Below are 21,618 nucleotides of genomic sequence, written 5' to 3' on the forward strand. Positions count from 1 at the left end.
CTTGTATGGTTAGTATTTCTTCCAGCAAACAGATGTCACACTGTGTTCCACCTTTTGATGTGGGGAATGCAACAATTCCTACCCCACTGGCAACATCACCTGTCAAGCAGAGTAGCAGTGACAGACTCTTAAGAGATCCCAGTCTTCCTCTTCAGGAAAGAATTAAGGCTGCAACACAGAACAAAACAGACAACCTGAGACTGAGATGCAAGAAATACAGGTTCAGCTCCTGGCTCTCCCAGACCTGTGTTGTGGTACTGGAACAATCACTTAGTCATTCTGCTCCTGCATTCCCTGCCTGTTTACACGGGAGGTAATAGCCTGTCTTAGTGGGGTGTGGTGAGCAGTAATTCAATATTTGCAAACGCTGATTGCCAAGTTCACTGGGGTTAAGGAGAGAAGTGTGATGATTCCTGGAGGCTTTGGCATCTGCACAGCATCTTGCAGAAACTGCAAGAAAACCTGAAATAATCTGTCACAGTGTTGTCACACTACAGATGTTACCAGCTTCGCTGTTCCGTCTCGCACAGCTGCCTGAATTTGCCTGAGACAAAAGAGGGTTAGAAAAGAACTAAGAAAACAAAAATATTTCAGGGAAAGCTTTTGAATCTTGGGCTCTAAAGCTAAGGAATCTTTGCAGGTTCAGGCAGCTGCTGTGTGCTTCAGTGCATATGTGTGCCATAAGTGGTAAGGCAAGTTTCACAGGAAGGCAGCTGCCAGCTCCTGTTGTGCTTTTTTCTTATCACACAAATCATATCCTGATCAAGTTCATATTGCTATTCTAGAAGTTTAAGAATTCATTGTGCTTTTCCATAGAGGAATGCCTGATACTGCCTCACAGTTTGATATTACTTTACCATTACCCCTCTCCCCAAGAAGGAGTTTGTGTGTGTTGGATTCTTCTGGCACTCCCAGCTCTGCTCCCTGTTCTTCCTGGTGCTCTTTTCCGCAAAGATGCAGAGTATGTTGTCTGGCTACCTGTTGTTCTGCCATTTTCTGTGAAAAGTTAAAAAGTAGAAATTTTTTTGCTGAATTCAGCAGCAGAGCCTGGAGGGGTCACAGTGGAAGAGGTGGCTGAAGGAAGGATGAATGATGAATGCAGACAGGCAGCATGGAGCTGAAAAGTTACCACATCACCCTCTTTTTATGGAACAGCAGCCCCAAAGTAGTGCATCATTCCATCCAAAAGACAGCAAGGAAGAGGAATGTGATTTTATTGCACAACCAACCAAAGCTTAAGTGTTCAGTGGAACACCTGAGGCAAAGCAGATGGGACACACCCTGTTCTCTCCCTAACCCTCCTAGACAGAGCTCTTTGCTGTCAAGTTTTGCAATCTCTTTCTGCCCTTGCTGCCAAGAAAAGAATTGCAACCAATAAAGGAAAGAATGACTAAGTGATTTTTGGACATTTATAGATGTTGCCTGTGTCTAAAGCAGTTTTTGGTTTGGTATATCTGCAAGGAACATGCAGTTTATAATGGAGCTGGGCAAGTTGGGGAAATAAGCAAATTTTGCTGATGGAACTGTTGGCAAAGACAGCAGAGGTGGATGATGCAGGAATGTAGTAATGATCTTAGACTATAATTTCACTTCCTGTGGGCACTTGCTGCAAAGACTTGGAGTTTCATTGGGTGCTCTATTTTTTGTCTTATGGAAAAAAAAAATAAGTGTATGGCTTTGTGTTATCACAGAGCATTTACTGTTTCTTACCTCATCAGAATAACTCATCCCAGTGATCATATTCCTAAGATATAGAAATATCAGAATACTGATATGTTCAGCCTTCAAACATCTATTTTATGTTTGTATCTAGGATATTTTTATATTTCTGACTGATTGCTTTATTGGCTATTGCACTGACACTTGTATATATGGAACGTGCTTTTTTTTCAAAAGCAAGAGTCCTTAGGAATAATGCAACACATTCTCTACAGATGTTCATGCTTTTCAGAACCAATTACATCTATTTTTGTCTTTTGTTCACCATTTGCATTGTTCCAAGGCTACTAGAGAATGTGAACCTTTAAAGTCCCTTAATAAAGTGACATTACTCAAAAAGTTATAGTTGGTGTCTTGGCAGTTTTTGTATGTTGTGGACTGGCTCAAAGGGAAAGACCTCACCAGGCAGCTGAAACCCAGACCTTGTTTATGTTATCACTGAGGTGGAAAAAGTAGTTCTCAGTTCACATTTCCTCAGAAATATGCATCATAAAATGAATCCAATAAGGTTCTGTTTTCAGGAAATCAGAAAAAAACTTGCACCTCTCAATCTAAATCACATTAATTGGACAGATTGTGACAGAATTCTTATCCACCCTATTGGATCCACTGGATGTAGCAGGAGTGCATACATGAAAAACATTAATGAATTACACTGTCAGTAGTAGATTTAGGACTTAGACTAGTGGATTAAGCTGTACCCTGGGTGAGCAAAGCAGCAGAATAGAATACCTTTAATCAGTGGTGCTGTTGGATAAGTCTTACCTCAGACTTTTCATTATATTTCAGAGATAAGGTGGAGAGGTTTTGTTTTTCCTTTTCTAATAAACCATAAGTAGTACTCATTCAGATCTCAGAAATGGCTCATCATGTCTTTTCTGCACAGTACTATTTTGTCCCTGTGATCCTGGATTGTGCTATAATTATTTTCTAAAGTTATTCTAGGGTAGTTTAATCTTACATCAGTTTGAATCCTAAGTTAAAATGTTATTTTCTGTCCTTTAGAAAGTTGACATTTAAACGGCCGATAAACAAATTGCCTGTACCTGGCATTGATAATATATCTGAAACAAACTCATCTAACTTTTCTAGGGATGCACATGGAGCTAACAAAGCAACATCTGGCCTTCATTTCTTCTAAAGAACATTATAAAATGCTTGCTGGTATGTCCTAGGAGCTGTTTGGCTTGTCCATATGGGAACATTGAAGAAGCTGCTACAAAATAAAAGAGAATATACTGGTGGCTACAAACAAATGCCTGACCCAAAATGAAGGCTAAAAGCAGTTGCTTTCTGAACTTGACATGCACGACTTGTTACCCAGCTGTTCCAGATGTGTCAGCATTCGAATTTCAAATGTTACTTGTGGAATGGAGATTTTGGGGCTTTTTTTTTTTTTTTTTTGTGGTGTTTCTTCATTCTGTGGTATGCCAAAGAAAATGTTTTTAAGGTCTGTCTAAATATTATCTGGCTGGTGTGGTGAAACTGCAGGCAGCTCTTAATTGCAGCTCTGGGTAAGTGACATGAGCACAGAGGTTGCCAATTGCCTCGTGTGGCAGTCTGGCTAGGGATGTGCTTAGGAACACTTTTTTAGGCTGGATTAGGCTCTGTTTGGGATAAAAGTAAAACTAGAAGCAAACAGGGCTGTTTTCAGTGGGCTGCTGTAGAGTATATCTGGACAAAACCAGATGTGGGATCATTAACTTCTTTATTACTGAAACCAAAATGAAAATAAGGAATTAATTTTTTTCTTTTGGTCAAATACTATCCAGATCCCTGTTCTATGAAATGGGAATACTTCAAAGTATTTCAGACTAAAAATGGAAACACCCTCTTGCTCTTTTGAAGGTAAAATGAGTACTGTTTTAAAAAAAGAAAAAAAAAAAAAAAGCAGACTTTGCATGTTTAACTTTATATGTAGAATAAGGAAGGTTTACTTTCAGTCTCGAGGTTTGCTCAATGAAAACTTTCAGGAAAATATCCTCATCTGCTGTTACCTGCTCTGTGTCACAGTGAAGTGCCTGGTGCTGTACTGGACTCTCTTCTGCATCTTTACATCCATTACAGCCCAATTTGTAAAATATTCTGCATTCCTTATCTGGAGAAAATCTGCCTTATCCACACCCCAGCTGTCTGTCCCTGCATGAGCAGCTGAATCCAGGCAATCAGTTTCTTGTTTGGAGTGGTGGAAATCTGCAGGTGCTTATCATACTGAAAGATTGAGTCAAAGCATGCAATAAGAGACACCCAAGATTCCCAAGTAACTTGATGTAAATTTCCTTTATTTTCAGCAATGGAGTCTATTTAGAAAAAACCTTTTTTTCTAATAGTTTTTTACTAGAAATAAAATAATTAGTAGGTATATAAACAAACACCTAAGAATTTGTTTGAGAAAATTATCATTAATTGACAGTACATTTCAAAGCAATTGAGGGGGAAAAAAGACTGCAAAAGTTCAGCAACTCATCTCATAAATCACTTCTTTACAATGCGAATTTCTGTTGAGTCTTGACACTGATTACACGTGTAAGTTGAGTGCTTCATACTGTGCAACTTTCTTCTTGGTAAACTCCCAAGTCAGCAAGAACATGGAGGCTGTTTCAGATGTTTTAGCTTTAAACACGAATGATTTTTTTTTTTTTTTAGTAGGCTCATCAGCCAGTCTAGGAAACAGCTGTTAATGGCTGTTGGGTTTACTCTTTTTATATACTGAAATGCTCATATCTACACAGAGGGGAAAAAAGACAGCTGAACTTTCTGATGAATGTTTCCTGATGTTATTTTTTGTTTGGTTTTTGACTACCTGGAGAATGTCTCAGAGAGTTTGCACATGCAAGGGCTGGTACTGCAAGGGAGCCAGCTTGTAGGAGTCAGGTCTAGCTAGAGGTGTCATTTTGTGAGCAGGGAAATTGCCTGGAAACCAAAATCACCTTTGAATAACATTCCTGGCTGTTTTCTTAGCCTGTGCCAACAGACCCATAATTTTTTGTAGCTAGTACTTCTAGTATATTGTGCTTACAAATTATAAATATTTTTAATAAATACAAAGTGCCTGGATAATGTGTGAAATCCTGACCACTATTTGCAAGGTAGCAGCTACAAATTAACCAACCAGCCTCGGCCATTTAGGAGATTGCCTTAGTGAAGAGGAATTGGTTAATATTCATGGACCACAACCCTGGGAAAACCACACTTGCTTATATAAGCTGATTTGGGGGTATAACTACTCTGACCTCACAGCTTTTTATTTTAAAACTTATATTTCATGATCTTAAAGCTACTGCATTCTGTGTCTTCAGCTAAATATAACCTAGGCTAAGCTCCACTTCATTTCCATCATCCAGATTTCAGGACAAGGAAGAACAGAGGTCATGACATTTTGATCATTTTTGCCTCATTAAAATCTTGTGCACCCCAAGGACCACAGCTGGGTCGTGTCTGTGAGAAGTGGGACTCTAAAGCCTTGCTTTGAGCCCTGCCTGTTTCACAGGAGTGCTTCCCATCCGTCCTCCCCAGGCTGGAGCACTGCAGTCATTTCACCTGCAGACAGGAATCCCTGACTCTCACAACATTTTCAGGCAATTAATCAGAGGCGGTGTGTGAATCCTAAGGTCTCTACAGCTCCAAACTCTGAAGGGGATGCCGGTGCTCGGGAGTGAATCCTCGTTCAAGCTTTAGCGCTGCAGACTCTCCAGCGATGAGAGAGTCTGAGTTTTGGATTCCCAAACTCTTGGGTGCTGTACCTGCACCTCTGAACGAAAAACCGGATTGCTGTGCGCTTTGCTTTTTTGTTCACAGGTAAATTACAAGTAACTGCAGCACAACAACTGCTGCAGGAGCTGTACATTTTCTGCTCTTTGTAGACGGTAGGTCCAGGCTGCCCAGCAGGCTGGGTTGGTGTTTTGGGAGGCGCTGCTGGCGATCAGTGTCCCTGCAGGAGGAGGCTTTCCCTCCCTGTCTCCTGCAGCTGGCCGAGGCTGCACAAACACCCTCGTTACCTGTTGGCCTGGGTGCAGGAGCTGCCGAGCTTCCTTGCAGTGCCCGCCCTGGGCACAGAGGCTGTGCTGGGAGGGGCAGCAGGGGATGAAGGGCACGGGTGTTTTCAGTGCAAGTTCAAGAGCTCGCCCAGAAGGAGCCCGGCAGAGCAAAGTTATCCCGGCTGCAGCTGCTGCTTCTTTCCCTCCCTTTCCCCCTCTGGCCGGCCCTTTGTGCTCTCGGCGTGGTTGCCATTGTGTGGGGGTTTCGGGGGATGAAAGCGAGCGCTCGCTGATGGGTGACATGATAGTGCTTTAAATGGGAATGCAGATTGCCCCGGTACCACGCGATGGAGCGGGGCGGACAAAGCCAGCGGCGGCGGCACAATGGGCTCGGGGTGATGGCCATGGCCACAAGTGACTGACAAAAGGAGCAAATACCGAGATGGGTTTAAAAAAAAAAAATCTCCAGGAGTGTCCGGAGATTTCTCAGCAACTCTGTAAGTGCAAGCTGCCCAGATGTGGCGGGCTGCAGCTGACCTGCCATCTCAGGAATATTTAGTGTCCCTCTTCCCATCTCAGGAATATTTAGTGTCCCTCTCCCTTCCTTCTGGGAATCTGGGTGCCGAGCACGCGCAGGAAATCGGGGATTACAAACTTGTCTGAACTTTTCACTGCCGGGCATTAACATGCGGATGCAGCAGCCCGTATGTAAATGATGTTATCTGAGCTGTTTTATGCATGTGTTTCCAGGATAAGAAAGGAGATTATTTCATTGTGTGAACTAATTACCTGTGAAGAAAAAAATTTAGAACCTTTTTAATGTTAATGCCAGGCTGTATTTTTATTAACCTTCCTACTCAATGATGCAGTGTTGTGTGTTTATTGTGCATTTTCAAATGTTAAGGACTTGATCCTTTAACCTAAATGAAAGAAGTTCTTGATAGGCCTTTGCATAAACAGGTTTCTTTGCAAGGTTGCAGCCACATCTCAGAGCCTTCCTTTACCCATAAAATGGGGTTGAGACAAAGTGACTTCTAAATACCGTGATGTTGCTGCTTAATGGTGCACGGCAACAATTAAAGATTAAAAAGGAACAATCGTATTACACTGAAATTGCAAGACAAATTACTGCAAAACAGAGAAAATGTGTTCTTGGCCTAAGCTGCAGTTGCACATAACCAGGGCAACAGAATTAGTGTTGATGCAGCAGATCTGGGCCCAGATGGGAACAGCCCTTTTGGTTTCAGGTGAACACATTGCATGATTTAAAGTTAAACATGCTCACACTGCAATCATTATGATACAGGAGAGAAATTGTGTGAGAATCTGATCTCTTGTGGTTCTTACATCCCAGATGAAATTCTGCATGTTGCTTATTAATAGAATAATTAGATCAGGGAGGAGGGGAGTAACTTTCAAATGCTTCATGTTTCAATATTTATATGGCATTTAAACCAGCATTTATTTTGTCATACTTTGTTAAGCGTGATATAAACTGAGTTGTTGAGGTTTTTCTGTAGAACATCAGCTGATGAGAATATGCTGCATGTAATGGAAAAGAATATGCATGCAGTGTGCCAAAAGGAGTAACCATAGTGCAGTGCAGGTGGTGGACTGAGATCACTTACTGCAATATAAGAAAGTCCCAAAATCTGACTGTATTCATATCCAAAAGACCTCCAAAATATTTACTGTTATAAAAAATCTGGTTCCTGGACATTGGTCCAGCACTTTATGTTTTATTAAGGATGGTAAGGAGAATGTTTGGGGTTTTTTTCTGTAAAGTCCCATTTTAAATTGGATGCTTTGCTTCCTCTCTACATGAAACTTGGCCTTGAGAAACTGGGATGTGAACGTGTCTGAGGCACTTTTGTGTAAGATCAGGTCCTCAAGATAGCAGGGAGAACAGAAACCATGGCCTGAAGTGGTGCCAAAGGATTTTCCTTGGAAGAAACAAGGCAGAAGTAGGTCATGGCTCTCTGCAGAGCTGATACCTTAATGCTTTCAGTGCCTGAGTTACACTTTAGAATACATCCCTCTTTGTTGTACCTCTTATGCACTAGCACAACCTAAATCAAATAGCTCCCTCAGTTTAAGAGAGCCCAGTTTTACGTAGGTATGGACTGTAAGATTCACCACATTTAAAATCAGCTCTTTTTCACCTTGCCCTGAAAAGTCTCCTTATTTTCCAGGCTCTAAATAGCCAAATCCACTTTTCACCAAGATGAAACAAATGCTTAGCACTGCCAAACCAGACAGAAATTCAACTGCAAAGATGATGGTTCTGATAAATTATCCAGTTCAATGCAATATAAAGCCAAGCTGCTGCTGACAGTATGCCTTTATAGCAACAGCTTGCCAAGAATATATAGTGCCCCCTTTCCTACTGTAACTTCAGTATCACCTGCCTAGAAAACAGGATAGTATTTGTTAGGATAGTATTTGTTTATTGAACACAGTTTGCATGTGTCATTGGGCAAAAATCATCAAGCACATAATGTTCACCTTGGCTCAAGGAGAAAAAAAAACAGTTTTAAAAGACTGACTAAACTCAAAAGCATTATGCCATTAAAAGTCACACCTGTTCCTGTTGAGACCATGTGTGGGTTTAACAGCAGCTTTAACTGGAGGGGTTCAAAAACAAACAACTGCACCTCAGAGCAGGGAAAGAGACTCTCTTAAGCATATCCTAACTATGCATAAATTTCTGCAGAACACCATGCTAAAATGCTTTGCCCACCCCTGTGCAGTCAGCTGTTTGGAGAATCTGGGAGCAGCTGAGCTGGGAATAGAGTTCAGGAGAGGGGAATCACTGCTTTGCCTATTAGAGGACATGCAGTGCATCCACAGGGCATTGAGCTAATTTAGGATCTACATCTCCCAGTTCTGCCACATATTCCAGGCTCTCCAAGAGAGTGGAATTCTGAACGATTGAAATTCTGAATACAGTGCAACTTAGGCTCTCCTGTGCAGTAGGGGCCAAGTTCCCAGCTCCTGGCAGCCATCAATAATATCAGGGTATCAGGATTTGCTGTGGGTTCCTCCAAACTCCTTAGCTGCCCAGCTCTCAGGCTGGGTTTGATAGTCTGGCCCCACTGAGGTCATTGTGAAATTTGCAATCAATACCAGAGATGCCAAAGTTTCAGACAAAGCCTGTAAAATTCCTCTGAGAGCACATCTATCTGAGCATTTTATTTGCAATAAAGGTGGCTGCTGCAAGATTGGGTGTAAAGCACTCAATCTCAGTTTTCATTCCATCAGTGATAACTAGTGGGGGCATAACACAATTTTCCAAATGTTCTCATTTCCCACTGCTTCAAATAAACAGCACCAGAACTCCATCAATATGTGCACAGCCAAAAAGACCTTACTTTCTCTTTCTTTGTCTAAATTATGAGGATCTTACCTGTGCAGCAACCATTTTTAGTCATTTCTGTGAAATAAAACTCCTCTGGGAATGGAATAGTCTCACGGTTCTCCCGAAACTGGTGCTAGTGGTGATTACAGTGAGCACAGCCAGCAGGCTGCCTAACTCTGTGTGGAAAGTGATATATCGACTTGGAGTGGCCAGAGCTGAGCAGGTAACATCCAGCCCTGCCAAGGGTATGACCCCAAGGAGCAGATCCTGCCACAGAAACCCTCAGCCCTGGCCCCAGAGCTGCCAGGTGAGCACACGGACACGCTGCCCCTCGCACTGAGGATGCAGGGGTGGCAGGCATTCCGTCGATGGAGCTGGACTGCAGAATGAGCTGCTGTTTGACTGGGTTTCTTACAGGCTACTGCTGCCTTCAGCATGGCATTTCTGTGGAGAAAGGGAGTGCAGGAAGGCTGGGTGCTGTCCTTGTTAAGGCAGAGAAACAGAAAGCGTGGGGAGTACTGAAGGGGAAGGAGGGGGGCAGGAGAGATCCATTCTTGCCAGATTGCAACTGCATTGCAGCCTCAGAGGCCAGGAGTGGGGAAGTTTGCAGAGTAGAGTCGGGGAGGTTTGACAAGCAGGCATTCCCCGGGCTCTGTTGTCAGCCTGCAGACAGGCAGCCCGGTTCCTTTGGCACAGCATTGCTGCAGTGAGCTGATGAAGATCTTTTCAGTCCCCGGGCTTCCCGGTGCTGTCATGACAACAGCTACTTTCTCGGTCCTGCTGAAACCCCTTTTCACATTCAGTGAATGCCACGCACAGAAAAGTAGGTTGTTCTCATCAGTCTCCCTCTCTCTCTCTCAGATTTGATTGATTGAGAATAGGGAGGGGTGCTGTACTTCTACAAGCTTGGCTTATTTTCCATGAACATGATGGATCCTTCTTCTTACAGGAAAGGTTTGAGGAGTTATGAATAGCAAACGGGGTTTTAATAGCTCAGAAGACAAATACACGATCTGTAATAAACATTTGTCATTAGTGGCAAACGACAATGAAGTCATCCTGCTGGTTTTGTAATTGTTAAATTAGTTTTGATTAATTTCAGTATGACTTCTCTGTTCAGTGAATGCCCAAATAATGGTAATTCACATCTTTGGATGCAACTCTGAACTTTTCTGAAATTCATGTGTTTGCTTGTGCTGAGGCCTACGAAATACTAAATTCTATTTAAATAAATTAATTCTGTATATATCTAGCTGTTTGACAAACTTCCCATGACATGAATTTTTCTTGTAGCATAAGCAGAGCAGTGGGGAGAGAAGATGAATTGTCCAGGTTGTTAAGGTTTTGGGAAATCTCCTCCAGGAGATTTTGGGAAATCTTCTCCAAGCAGTATCTTGGCCAAGGCTGGCCAGAGCGTGTGATAAATGCCTCTCTTAAGGATAACCTCTCTCCCTTAAGTCTCTAGCCTGCCAGGATCTGGCAATCATGGAAAACATGTAATCTCACTTGCTTGTCATTTCTTATCTCAGGGGATGTAGCAGGACCCTAAATTTGGCCAGCTTGGGAATTCTGAATGGAGCCATTCAGGCTGCATCCAGACCTGCCTGCAGGGACTCAGGGCTTGGTGCCAGTCACACAGCCCACCTCAGCTGTTGTGAATCCCACCAGGACTCCCTTCCCATCTTTACAAAGCACACTGCAAGGCAGGAGTGGTGTCAATTGTGATTTTCATCCCCACATGAGGCTGGGGCAAAGCCAGGGTATATGGTGATATTTGGGAACCCAGAAAAATACTGGCTTTGCATAAGTAGCAAAGCCTGTGTCTCTGTGTAACACAGGAATAATATCTCAACTTTACAGAATCACAGAAAAGGTAAGGTTGGAAGGCACCTCAGGAGATCACAGAGTCCAATCCCCCACTCCAAGCAGCAACAGCTGGAACAGGCTGCTCAGGACCATGTCCAGGTGTGGTTTGAATAACTTCACAAACAGCAATGCCACAACCTCTCCACTGCTTGAAAATGAAGAAGTTTCTTCTTACATTTAAATAGGATTAATGTTCTGCATCTCAGTTTGTGACCATTGACTCCTGCCCTTACCAGACACCACTAAGTCTGGCTCCATTTCTTTACTTCCCCTCTCAGATATTTATACCTCGATAAGATCCCCCAGAGCCTTCACTTTTTGGGGCTGGACAGTCCCAGCTCTCTCAGCTGCTCCTCATCTGACATGCTCCACTCCCTGCATTATCCTCAGGGCCCCTTGCAGGGCCCACAACAGCATGTTCTGGGAAGCTGAGAACTTTGTTTGGAAGGACATGTGTTCACAAGGGTTTGATCTTCGAAGGATAAGAGATTCTTTCAAAAAAGAAAAAGAAAAAGCACATAAACTTTATAACTAGATTTCTGCAAGGGGATTTTTGTTTAAATTTTATGAAACATTAATTTAAAGAAATCTAAAACCCTCCTATGGAAAACCCATATTCTGCTTACCACTACGAATTGAAGAAGGGGACTTACCACAAGCTGAAGAAGGGGAGTTTTAAAGTAATCCTAGAACAAGAAAAAGCTGTTGTAAACTTGTACTCCTTCCAAGCTGTGATTTGTATTTAATTAGCATCCAATTAATTATGCATTTCTGTTTGGTTGTAATGGTTACACACCGGTTTTGCAACATGCAAGATCTTGATTACTTTTATGGTTTTTGAAAAGAATTTCCATGTGTGCAAAAAAACCTCTGCTCCTGACTTCACACCCGTATTTTTAGGCAAAAAACCAGGATTTACTGTCTAAAGTGCTTGTGCAGAATTGTCCCTTCAGCTGGGATGGCCTGCCATGGTTTTACTGTGAGGATCTGCACCAAATTTATTTCTGCAGAAAATAAATGGACATCCTGGTGACAACCCTCTACATGTGCTCAGGCACACACCTTCATTTAAAGCTGGAATCCAGCTCTGTTTTGCATAAGAATGTTGAGAAAACCAATTCCCCAAATTAACAGCATGTAAAGACTCTGTAATCTGGAAGCAAATATTTTAATTATCTCTGGCTAAAATGAATCTAAATTACAGCATTTAAGGATGTTGATTCTTCTGAGACTTAAGAATTTTGGCTGCCTTTACTGAAAAAGAGCAAACTGTGCCAAAAAGAAAATGTACACAAGGAGGTTTAGCATACTTTGGGAGGAAAAGAAAGTATTTCTGATAATTTATGTAGATTTTTTAGTCATAAATAAAAATATTGACAATACTGATGACAGAGAAAAGATGGTTTATTTGCTTGTACAGTCCTGCATATATTACTGTTTTACTTGTTCATATGATATATTGCATCAGGTATTTAAATTTTCCACTTGAAAATCACTTTCCCAGTAGTTTCAAAGAAAAGCACAATGCACTTTTAGCATGTACTTATGCAAGTCCCTGGGAGTCACAAAAATTGAGAGACATGGGTGACAGGATTAATACTCAGCTACGACAGTGCAACTGTACTGAGAGTATCTTTTGTTTCTGAAGCAAATTCTGAGCTCATTCTCAGTGGTATCTATAATAACTAAGAGGATATCACAGCTGAATAGTACCTATTCAAAATTCTGTGCTTATATTTCAGGTTTTGCAGCAACCTGTAGAGCACATCAATGAACATATGACAAGGTCTCCTAATGCCTTGAACTCACTTTTTTATCTTTCACTTACAAGAAATTTTCAGGGTTTATTATTTTGCATTTTCTGTTTTCCTTCAATATGGAACAAATTGAGCATCAATTTGTGTGCATTTTAGAGGTTCATCTACTTGTAAGGTATCTGATTTCCTTCAAATTCATCGGAATATCTATGGAACGTGGCCTTCCTCTCACTGTTGGTGTTTATAGATGGCTTCAAGCAGAAATGCTCTCATCTCCACTGGGCCGGCTGGAGTTTACCACAAGTGCAAATAGAATGAATGTTAGGATGAGCTTTTGGATGAGCTCCAGAATGACAGAATGGGGTTTTCCATTCCTGAAGTAACCCGTGGTTCTTCATATCACCTTAGCAAGTTTTTAACGTTTTTGTTCCTCTTTTCCCCATCCCCAGAGAGTTACATTTGACTGAGTTGTCTGGAGCTTTCTGAAGCTTCATGAGCTAACAGGAACAGAATGCCATTTTATTTTTTTTCCTCCTAGTTACCACTAAAAGCAGTTCCCTGGTCTAGATCACGGCAGGAATTTCAGGGACAGCTGTGCTGGCACCAGAGAAGAGGCAGCAGATCAGCGTGACACAAAGCAGGGGCAGGGCAGAGCAGGAGGAAGGTCCCAAGCAGTATCAAGAATTCATTTTGCTGCAAAATGTTTTTCAAAGCCAGTTACAATCCCAGAGAGGGTTCAACACTCCTGGGGAGGGAAGGGGGACCCTTTCCCAACATGCATTCCCTGCAGCCTTCCTCTGGCTGGCCCAGCCTAAGCGTGGCTTGCAGTTTCTCAGAGTCATGGTTTCTAAGCAGACAGCGCAGACAAAGATTAAAGGCAGCTTTAAAAAAGACCAAAAGACCATGGAAGCTGAGTTTAAAGGGAGAATTAACTGGGTGCTGCAGGAGAGGGTGGGGTCAGAATTGCATCAGGAGGAGGCAATTTCAGCCCAGTCTGAAGGGAAGGGTGAGAACCCAGCGCTGCTCACTTGCAGCAATGACAGATGGCAGTCTCTTCCTCCAGCCCTCGAATTGGGATGGGGAAGGGAGGGTGGGGCAGAAAAAGGGAAGGTGCAGTTTCCAGAGGCTGCTGAGTCGGCAGAACGCTGAGCAAGGTGAGTCATGAGGTGCAGGCAGCAGGAATTTCCTGCACTGCTTGAGACGTGCACGGGGAGGCAGGGGTTGGAGAAGGGAGCAGATGCTGGGCTTTACAGAATCTCTCCTGGTATCCTAGCAAGTGTGAGACTGGATGTCACCTTTCCTGTACCTCAGGCCTGTTTAATTTTTTTTTCTCTCTTTATAGGCCTTTCTTGCTGTATTGAAGTGTTTTGTTTGTATACTGTATAACATAGTACTATAATGCTAATCAAAGTTAGGGAAAAAACCTCAAGAAACCTGCCTTACATACATCTTCTGGTGATCTCGCCTAAGTATCCTTCAAGAAAACCCCACAAAACAGCAAAATTGCTGTGAATCAAGAAAAGAAGAAACTACTTCTGTGGAGTGTGCTTGTTACTGCTCCTGCTGTCAGTGTGAATACCCTGCACCCTGGTGTTCTGAGGTAAGAGAATAAAATCTTCATTTCTTCTCCCTGCTCTGCTGTGTCTACAAGTTGTTTGTTCTTGAACTAATGGCCCTGCTTGGAATCTTTTGCCTGTGAACAGGCTTCTCCTGGTTTATCTACCGGCTTTTAAAAATGTATTTTATTATTTTATACTTTGTTGATTTCTCAACACAAATATCTGAGCTTTAAATCATCGTAGTTAGGTGATCATACCAAGCTAGACTGAGCACATCAGAAACTCTTTGTGTGAATAACAGAGTAACATCCACCCAAGTGAACGATGTGTTTTTTCTCCAAAGGATTTCCTAACAGGAGTCTCCTCCTTTGAGCTTTTACCACAGCATTCATATGTAAATGATTTAGGTGCTTTTGCAAGTTGTGGAATCACCTGTTCTCTGACAGATCTCTTTCAAGAGGTTTGAAAAGTCAAAAAACCTTGGAAAAAAAGGAAATCCAGCTTCGGTAAGCTGCGTGGGTTAGTACAGAGAAAGCTCAGTGAGCAATAATCACTGCTGCTTGCACTTGATTAGGACTTTATTACAGCACTCAAGGGCCGAGCCTGGACGCAGAATTTTGTGTGTTTGAAAACCCGAGAGCAGGACACCGAGAGATTACCACGGAGTTTCTCTTTGATGCCGGCCTGCCGCAGCAGTGACCCCGTTGGTACTGAGCGCTTGCTTAAACGCCAAGTGATTTCCATCGGGCCATAGAAAAGTCCCGAGGTTTCCTTCGCTGACCCTCTCTGAATACACAGATTACCTAACGAGCTGGCGTCTCTACCGCCCCGCTTAGGCGAGCGGAAAGTGGGAGGGCGCATCACCCTGCTCGCTTTCAGTGCCAAACACAAGGAAGGAGCCTTTGCGTGCACGCAGCACCTCGAGAAACACACAGAGACCTGGGGGAAAAATACATTTGAGCACACAGCGATCAGGACAACTGACATCGCGGTACAGAGCTCTTTGTGATGACTTTTCTCCCCTTTATCTCATGGCCATCGTTTGTGAACGGTGTTTTTTACCGAAGGTTTTCATGTATTTTTAGTTTCTCATGCCCCGATACCTCCCCGATTCTGTCCCTTGCTGCAGCACAGAAGGGCATCAGTGGGTAGTGGAGACCAGGAATAACAGGAATTATTTCAGCTACCGCCGTTTCTGGGCTGAATCAAAGCCTGGGGTGGTTTTGGAACGTCACACTTGGTGTTTGATTAGAGCAGTGACTGCAACACGCCCCCGGAGCCCCACGCCTTCCTCCGGGGAGCAAAGCACAGCGCACGCTGTTAGCATGAGGAGAGGCAGAACACGATACAGAAACTCAGGGTTTGGTGACTGTGTTGGTGGAGTTGGGAGACCTGCAATGCACATCTTGCACACAGGAGAAGCAGCATTGCAGCTGTTCTTGTCTTTTTTCCCCCCTCTGGATTTTTTTTAAAGCATTCTTAACATTTCTACTTTCTAGCCGAGGCTGGCTTCTAGAAGTCTGAGGAATTATCATCACTTTTTCATTGCTGTTGGTTTCCAAAATTTGCTTATGCTCCTCTGCAGGCTAAATGTGTTATTGGTTTGTTTTCAAAGGCTAATCCAGTGTTGAGTCCCCGACCCCCTGTTGCTGTTTCAGCGCTGTGGCTCTCTATTTTGGCTGCTACACCACAGCTTGTTCTTGTTGCTGCTCACAGCTACATCTGTTGATGGGCTGGGAGCCATCACCAGCCATGCAAATGCAGGTCTTCGGAGCACCTTCTCCAGATTTTAATCCTACGCAGTTAGCTTCCCCTGGAATCCAGGATCTCTGTGGACATGCCAGATCTGCCTGCTGAAACTTGAGTTTGTGAGGTTCTTCCTCATGCGCAGAAGGCACAAGGCTTTTCTGGACTGAGCTGTGGTTCTGTGTTTGTTTTTAAACTTCACTACTACGGCTTCATGATTTTTCTGCTAAATGTGGCAAGCCCTGTTAGCATTGGCTAAAGACTGACAGATGTAGGATATTTAAAATTCACAAAGAACAGCATTTTATTACGTCATTTTATTACCTTTGGTTTATTTACCTTTGATTGAATACCTTTCATTACCCTTCTCATCTCTCCAATAACTTGTCAAACTGATTATATCTCTGCATTCAGATTCTACCTTTCTGTTCTATTGCCAATCCCTATCCTATGTACTTTACTGTAAACTTTATCCCATTTTCCATGCTCATTAAATGACCTTAATTTTCAAACTCTGTTCTGAAGGCTTCTATGTGATTGACAGTCATGCTGCTGAGATTTCACTTTACCCCTTTTATACATCCATAGGTTTAGACTGGGTATTAGGGAGAAATTCTTCTCTGTGAGGGTGGTGATGCCCTGGCATGGGGTGCCCAGAGAAGCTGTGGCTGTCCCTGGATCCCTGGCAGTGTCCAAGGCCAGGTTGGATGGAGCTCTGAGCAACCTGGTCTGGTGGAAGGTGTCCGTGCCCAGGGCAGGGGTTTGGAATGAGATTATCTTTAAGGTTCCTTCCAATCCAAACCATCCTGTGATACTTCACAGTCCCCTTTGGTCACACAGCTTTTCCCAGGAGCCGGGAAGCCTCCTCCCTGCCTGGAGAGGTTTCGGGCCAGTTTGCTCTGGGGTTCATTCTCTCTCCTCCCTGCCCAGCGCGGCGTTTCTCACTCCTTTTCCAGCGGCCCTGGAGCCCTTTCCCCGTCTCCTTCCTGCCTCGGCCGAGCCGTGCTGCGGCACTTCTGCCCGGCTGGCTCCTCAGCGCCTGCAGCTCTCTCCGAGGAGCCTCGATTCTCCCGTTCCCTGCGCTTCTCCGTGTCCCCTTCCCCACCGCCATGCCCGTGAGGGAACGGCCCGCAATGCCCGTGAGGGGACCGGCCGTGCCCGCTGCCTCCGGAGCCCTGCCTGCCCCACCCTCCGCCGGGGCCACCCTGCTCCGGCTCTGCTCCATCTCAGCGCCAGCCGGGAATGTCCCTGCCCCGCTGTGGGACTCTGGTGCCATTCGGGATTTCTCCTGGAGCGAGGCGGGGCAACCGGGAGCGCTTCCTTCCCGGTTCGTCCCGCGGCACTCCCCGCTATCTATGGAGCCGGGGGCCGGGATCACGCCATTCCAGCGGCCCCGAACTGCGATTCCCGGGGGATTCCAGCTGGGGTCCCTGGGGGATTCACGCTGGGGTCCCCGGCAGACTCAGCCGCGATCCCGCCGCTCGCCCGCCACCGCCCTTCGCTCCGCCCTCCCCGCGTTGTTTGTCCCCCGGCGCGCTCCGTAGCGCGTGCGGCGGCGGCGGCACGAGCCGGGCCCCGCCCCTCCCCGGCGGTGCGGGTGCGCGAGGAGGGCGAAGGAAGAAGAGGGGGGCGCGCGCGGGCGGCGGCGGGAGCGCGCACCGGCCGCGCGGGCGCGCACGGGGCCGCGCGCGCACGCCCCCGCCGCGCGCACGCCCCCGCCGCGCGCACGCCCGCGGCCGGCCCCGCGCGCGCGGCAGCGACTCGCAGGCGCCATGGCGGCCGCTCGCTGCAGCGACATGGCGGAGCCCCAGCGGCGCCTTCCCGGGCAGGCGGCGCCCGCCGAGGAGGAGGAGGAGGCGGAGGTGGCGGCGGAGGTGGCGGCGGCCGCCGGTGGGGCCGGATCCTCCTCGTCGTCGTCGCCGCCGCCGCCGCCTTCGTCCTCGGCCGCGGCGGAGCCGGAGCCGCTGCTGCTGTTGAACGGCGAGGCGGAGAGCATGTCGGAGCCGAGCCCGGAGAGCGCCAGCCAGGCCGGGGACGGGGAGGACGAGGACGAGGAGGAGGAAGAGGAGGAGGAGGGCGGCGAGGAGGAGGAGAGCAGCCTGGTGGGCAGCAGCAGCAGCAGCACGAGCAGCGGCTGCTGCAGCGACGAGACCCGCTCGCCGAGCCCCGGCGGCGGCAGCGAGGCCGACGCCAAGGAGGAGCCCAAGGGCCCCCGGGGCAGCCAGGAGGACGGGCCGGGCCGCGGCGGCGGCGGGGGCGGCAGCAGCTCCAGCAGCGTGTCCAGCGGCGGCGACGAGGGATACGGCACCGGCCCCGGCACGGGCGGCGGCAGCAGCTGCGGCAGCGCCACGTCGGGCGGCCGGCGGGGCAGCCTGGAGATGTCCTCGGACGGGGAGCCCCTGAGCCGCATGGACTCGGAGGACAGGTCAGTGTCCGCCGCGCCCCGGGGTCCCCGCCTCGGCAGCCCCCGCCGCCCGGGCGCCGCCCCGCCACCGGCCGCGGGGCTGTCACGGCAGCCACAGGTTTCTGCGGCCAACTTGTGCCGGGCCCCCGCCCCGGCTGCTCGGGCCCCCGGCCGCCCGGCCCTGGCCGCGGAGGAGGGGGCGCTCCCCGAGCCGTGAGAGCCCCGAGCGGCCCCGCCGGGCGCTGCCGCCTCCTCCTCCTGCTCCTCCGGGGCCTCTTTCCTCGGAAGCTGCGGATTTTTCTCAGATGGTGCTTTCGGGGCTCTTCAGGGCTGTGTCTTGCGGCAAAGCGCAGGTGGGGTGTGCTGAAGCTTCGGGATGGGAAATGCATTTCTGGATGCGGTTTTACCTGCGCCCGCAACAGGGTCTCTGCTCTAGGGCGAGAAAACCGAGTGAAAGCCTCTTAAAACATGAGGGAGAAAAAAAATCGAGTTTGCTGAAATAAAAAGGAGACCAGCCCTTCCTGCGTTACGTGTGCACAAGTAATAATCGTGCACGGTGTGGAGTGAGGCTCAGAGTCATCTTTGAATGAGTTCTGTAATTGTGAATTTCAGAATCTGTAAGGATGAGTTAGTTCTTGAGCTTTTGTATGTTAAAGCTGCACATTTGATTTTACCAAGATTCGAGCTTGGTTCTGGTGAAAAGGCACAACCGAATTCTCACACATGGTTGAATTCGACCATTCAGGTTTTTTCAGCCTACTGACTCGAGCATTTCAAAGAACAACATCCAGCTCTCCTGGATGTTGTATGCAACAGTGTACTTGAAAAACTGAAAATACGGTGGAAAAAGGACGTAAAAACAGTGTGGAAGTGCTGTGTGTCCCTTGCTAATTAGTCCTTAAAAATAGTTTAAGAAACTCGTACGGTTTTTCTATACGTTTAGCAGAAAAAGTATCAGACTTCCCTGCTAGAGTTACAGTTAAGTAACAATTAGAATTTTATTTGTAGTTTCTTAAGATAGTTTCCCTGTTAAGTGTGGAGAATTACGTGGTTTGGTCCAGAAATGTTCTTTGAATATATGTTAGATCAAAAGCTTTGTAACTGTACAAGTACCCATATTTCAGAATGAAAAGGGGGCATGACTAGACCTAACCTCGAAGATTGAAACCAGCCCAGCAAACCCCTCGCGAGTCAGTTCCCCAAAACCATGTAATTGGCCTAAAAGTCTTAAGAAGACAGAAAAAAATTCAGGTCTTTGGTTTCCATCAGACTTTTGAGACTCCTAGAAATCACGTTTTCTTTCTTCTAAACTTATGCGAGTGCAGAGGGGGGGTGGATGTTGGGGTTTGTAGGTTTTGTTTGTTTTCTGTTTGTTTCAAAAGCTGAGATTTTACATGCAATTGACTAAGTATGGGAGTAGACTTCTGGAAAAACACCAGGTGCATGAAGGAGCTTTAAGATAACAGTTTCTTGTTTTCCACAGAGTGAAGGTCTAAATCTAATCCTGATCTTATCCAAGTGCGTGTCGGGGTTGAGGAAATAACAGAAATAACTTGCAGGGGTTTTCTGGAAGTAGCGTCATTGTGCCTTGCCCTGTGCCCTCCAGAGCTGGTTGCTACTTTCTTTCTCTGTCATTGTTCTTGTGGTCCTCTTGCTGTAAGTGGTTAAATCCACGTGTGTGGGTCCTTGCTCCTGCCCTTTACACCAGGAGTGGGACTCTTTGTGTTTAGTGGTTTAAATAAGGACTGTGCCTTGTTTTAAATCTTTGCGAAGTTTTGTCTTGACCTGCCAGGATGGAAACTTGGTGTGTTGAGAGTGTTTTGTGCTGTAATTCCAAGCATGCTGGTTGAGTTGGTGGGAGAAGAGCAATGCTACCCAGAGTGCCATTTGTTATTCCTGGGTTTGGAAAATTTCGTTTGGTGTGCACTCTTTGCTGCAGGGTGTTAGAATGCTTTATTATTTTTGTCACATGTAGTTCAGCAAGTTGCTGGCTTGACATTGTGATACAAATGATTGCTGCTGCTTGGAAGGCAGCCACAGCATAATCCTGTGCCTTTCAGATGATCACACAGACAAGCAGAGTGTTGCAAAAGGTAGGGATGTGCTGAAGAGTTAGAGTGTGTAAATTGGAATAGTGAAATACCAAGGAAGAGCTGGAAATAGTTTAGACTTAACGCAATGAAATCCTGAAAGAATAAATCATTCGTTGATTTGGTCTCCTCTGAATTAAAATGTAAGTTCTGTGGCTATTAGAGAACAATGTTTTGTCTGTTAAGTGTTGTTTTATATGGAGTAATTTCTTGTACAGTGCTTCATGACCTTTGCTGACTCCCCGTGTCTCCGAAGTCCTGAGGAACTCTGTGTCTGACTCTCAGTGTGCTGTAAAGTAAGATTCCCTGGGGAGGGAGAGGAGAGAAAAGGGAAGAGATGGAACTAACAGTTTTGACTTCTCAGACCCTGAGTTTAAGCCAGAGGAAGCTGGTAGGAGAGTGTACTGGGTAAAGACTCTCCTGCTGTCAGCAGGTTTGGTAACATTCAGATCATGCCCCTGGGCTTGGGATTTTTTTTCTTGCTTCCTCTTTAGAACATTTGAATGAATTAAAGGGTGTGGTAAGAGGGCCTGAATTCCGTGAGTGATCAAATTCCCATTTTCTTGTGCATGTTCTTTATCATTCTCCACGTTGTGTTATCTCTGATTTTTCCTGTAGTGATATCAAATACAAATGAAGCAGATGAAGAAGAAAATCTTGCATATGGTCAAAATAGAGCTACTGTTCAACAACTTCTATTTTTAACATTTTATTGTGTTTTGAGAGTATCTGCTGACAGAAAGAAATAACTTGTAGGAAATTGGTCAGTATTTATAATAACACAAGAAATAAATATAGAGGTGACTACTGATGCCCTGAAATTTAGGGTAAATTTTGATCCTCCATTTCCATGCCTGCAGTACAACGTGCTTATCTTCCCTCCCAGAAAACCCAGAAAGGAAAAAGCAAAGCCCAGACTGACACCTGGGATAAATAACCAAGGTGGCATTTTCAGCTCAGCCGGAGAGTTCAGAGCAGTAATGCTAGGACTGGCAGGTATCTCGTTGATCTGTAGCAGTTCCATTTCTTCCCTGGGAATTGTGCTAAGTTCCCACTGCTGTGCAGGAGTTGGTCTGTGACTTTTGTGAGCGAGCTCAGATCAGCTGGCTGAGTAATAATAGTCTGCATTCAAGCCTAGTGAT

The 21,618-nt window shown here is 45.7% G+C and overlaps 1 protein-coding gene across 1 annotated transcript in view; it reads left to right on the plus strand.

Annotated features, from left to right (window-relative positions):
• The first annotated feature begins 17,754 nt into the window (after positions 1–17,754).
• The window catches only part of AEBP2 (AE binding protein 2), a 41,240-nt gene continuing 37,376 nt past the window's right edge, over positions 17,755–21,618 (plus strand). The window contains exon 1 of the mRNA XM_059472726.1: positions 17,755–18,407. Within this exon, the coding sequence (XP_059328709.1) occupies positions 17,755–18,407 (653 nt within the window). The remainder of the gene's footprint in view (positions 18,408–21,618) is intronic.

Source organism: Ammospiza nelsoni, chromosome 5, assembly GCF_027579445.1.
Source record: "Ammospiza nelsoni isolate bAmmNel1 chromosome 5, bAmmNel1.pri, whole genome shotgun sequence".
In the NCBI taxonomy this organism is placed as follows: domain Eukaryota; kingdom Metazoa; phylum Chordata; class Aves; order Passeriformes; family Passerellidae; genus Ammospiza; species Ammospiza nelsoni.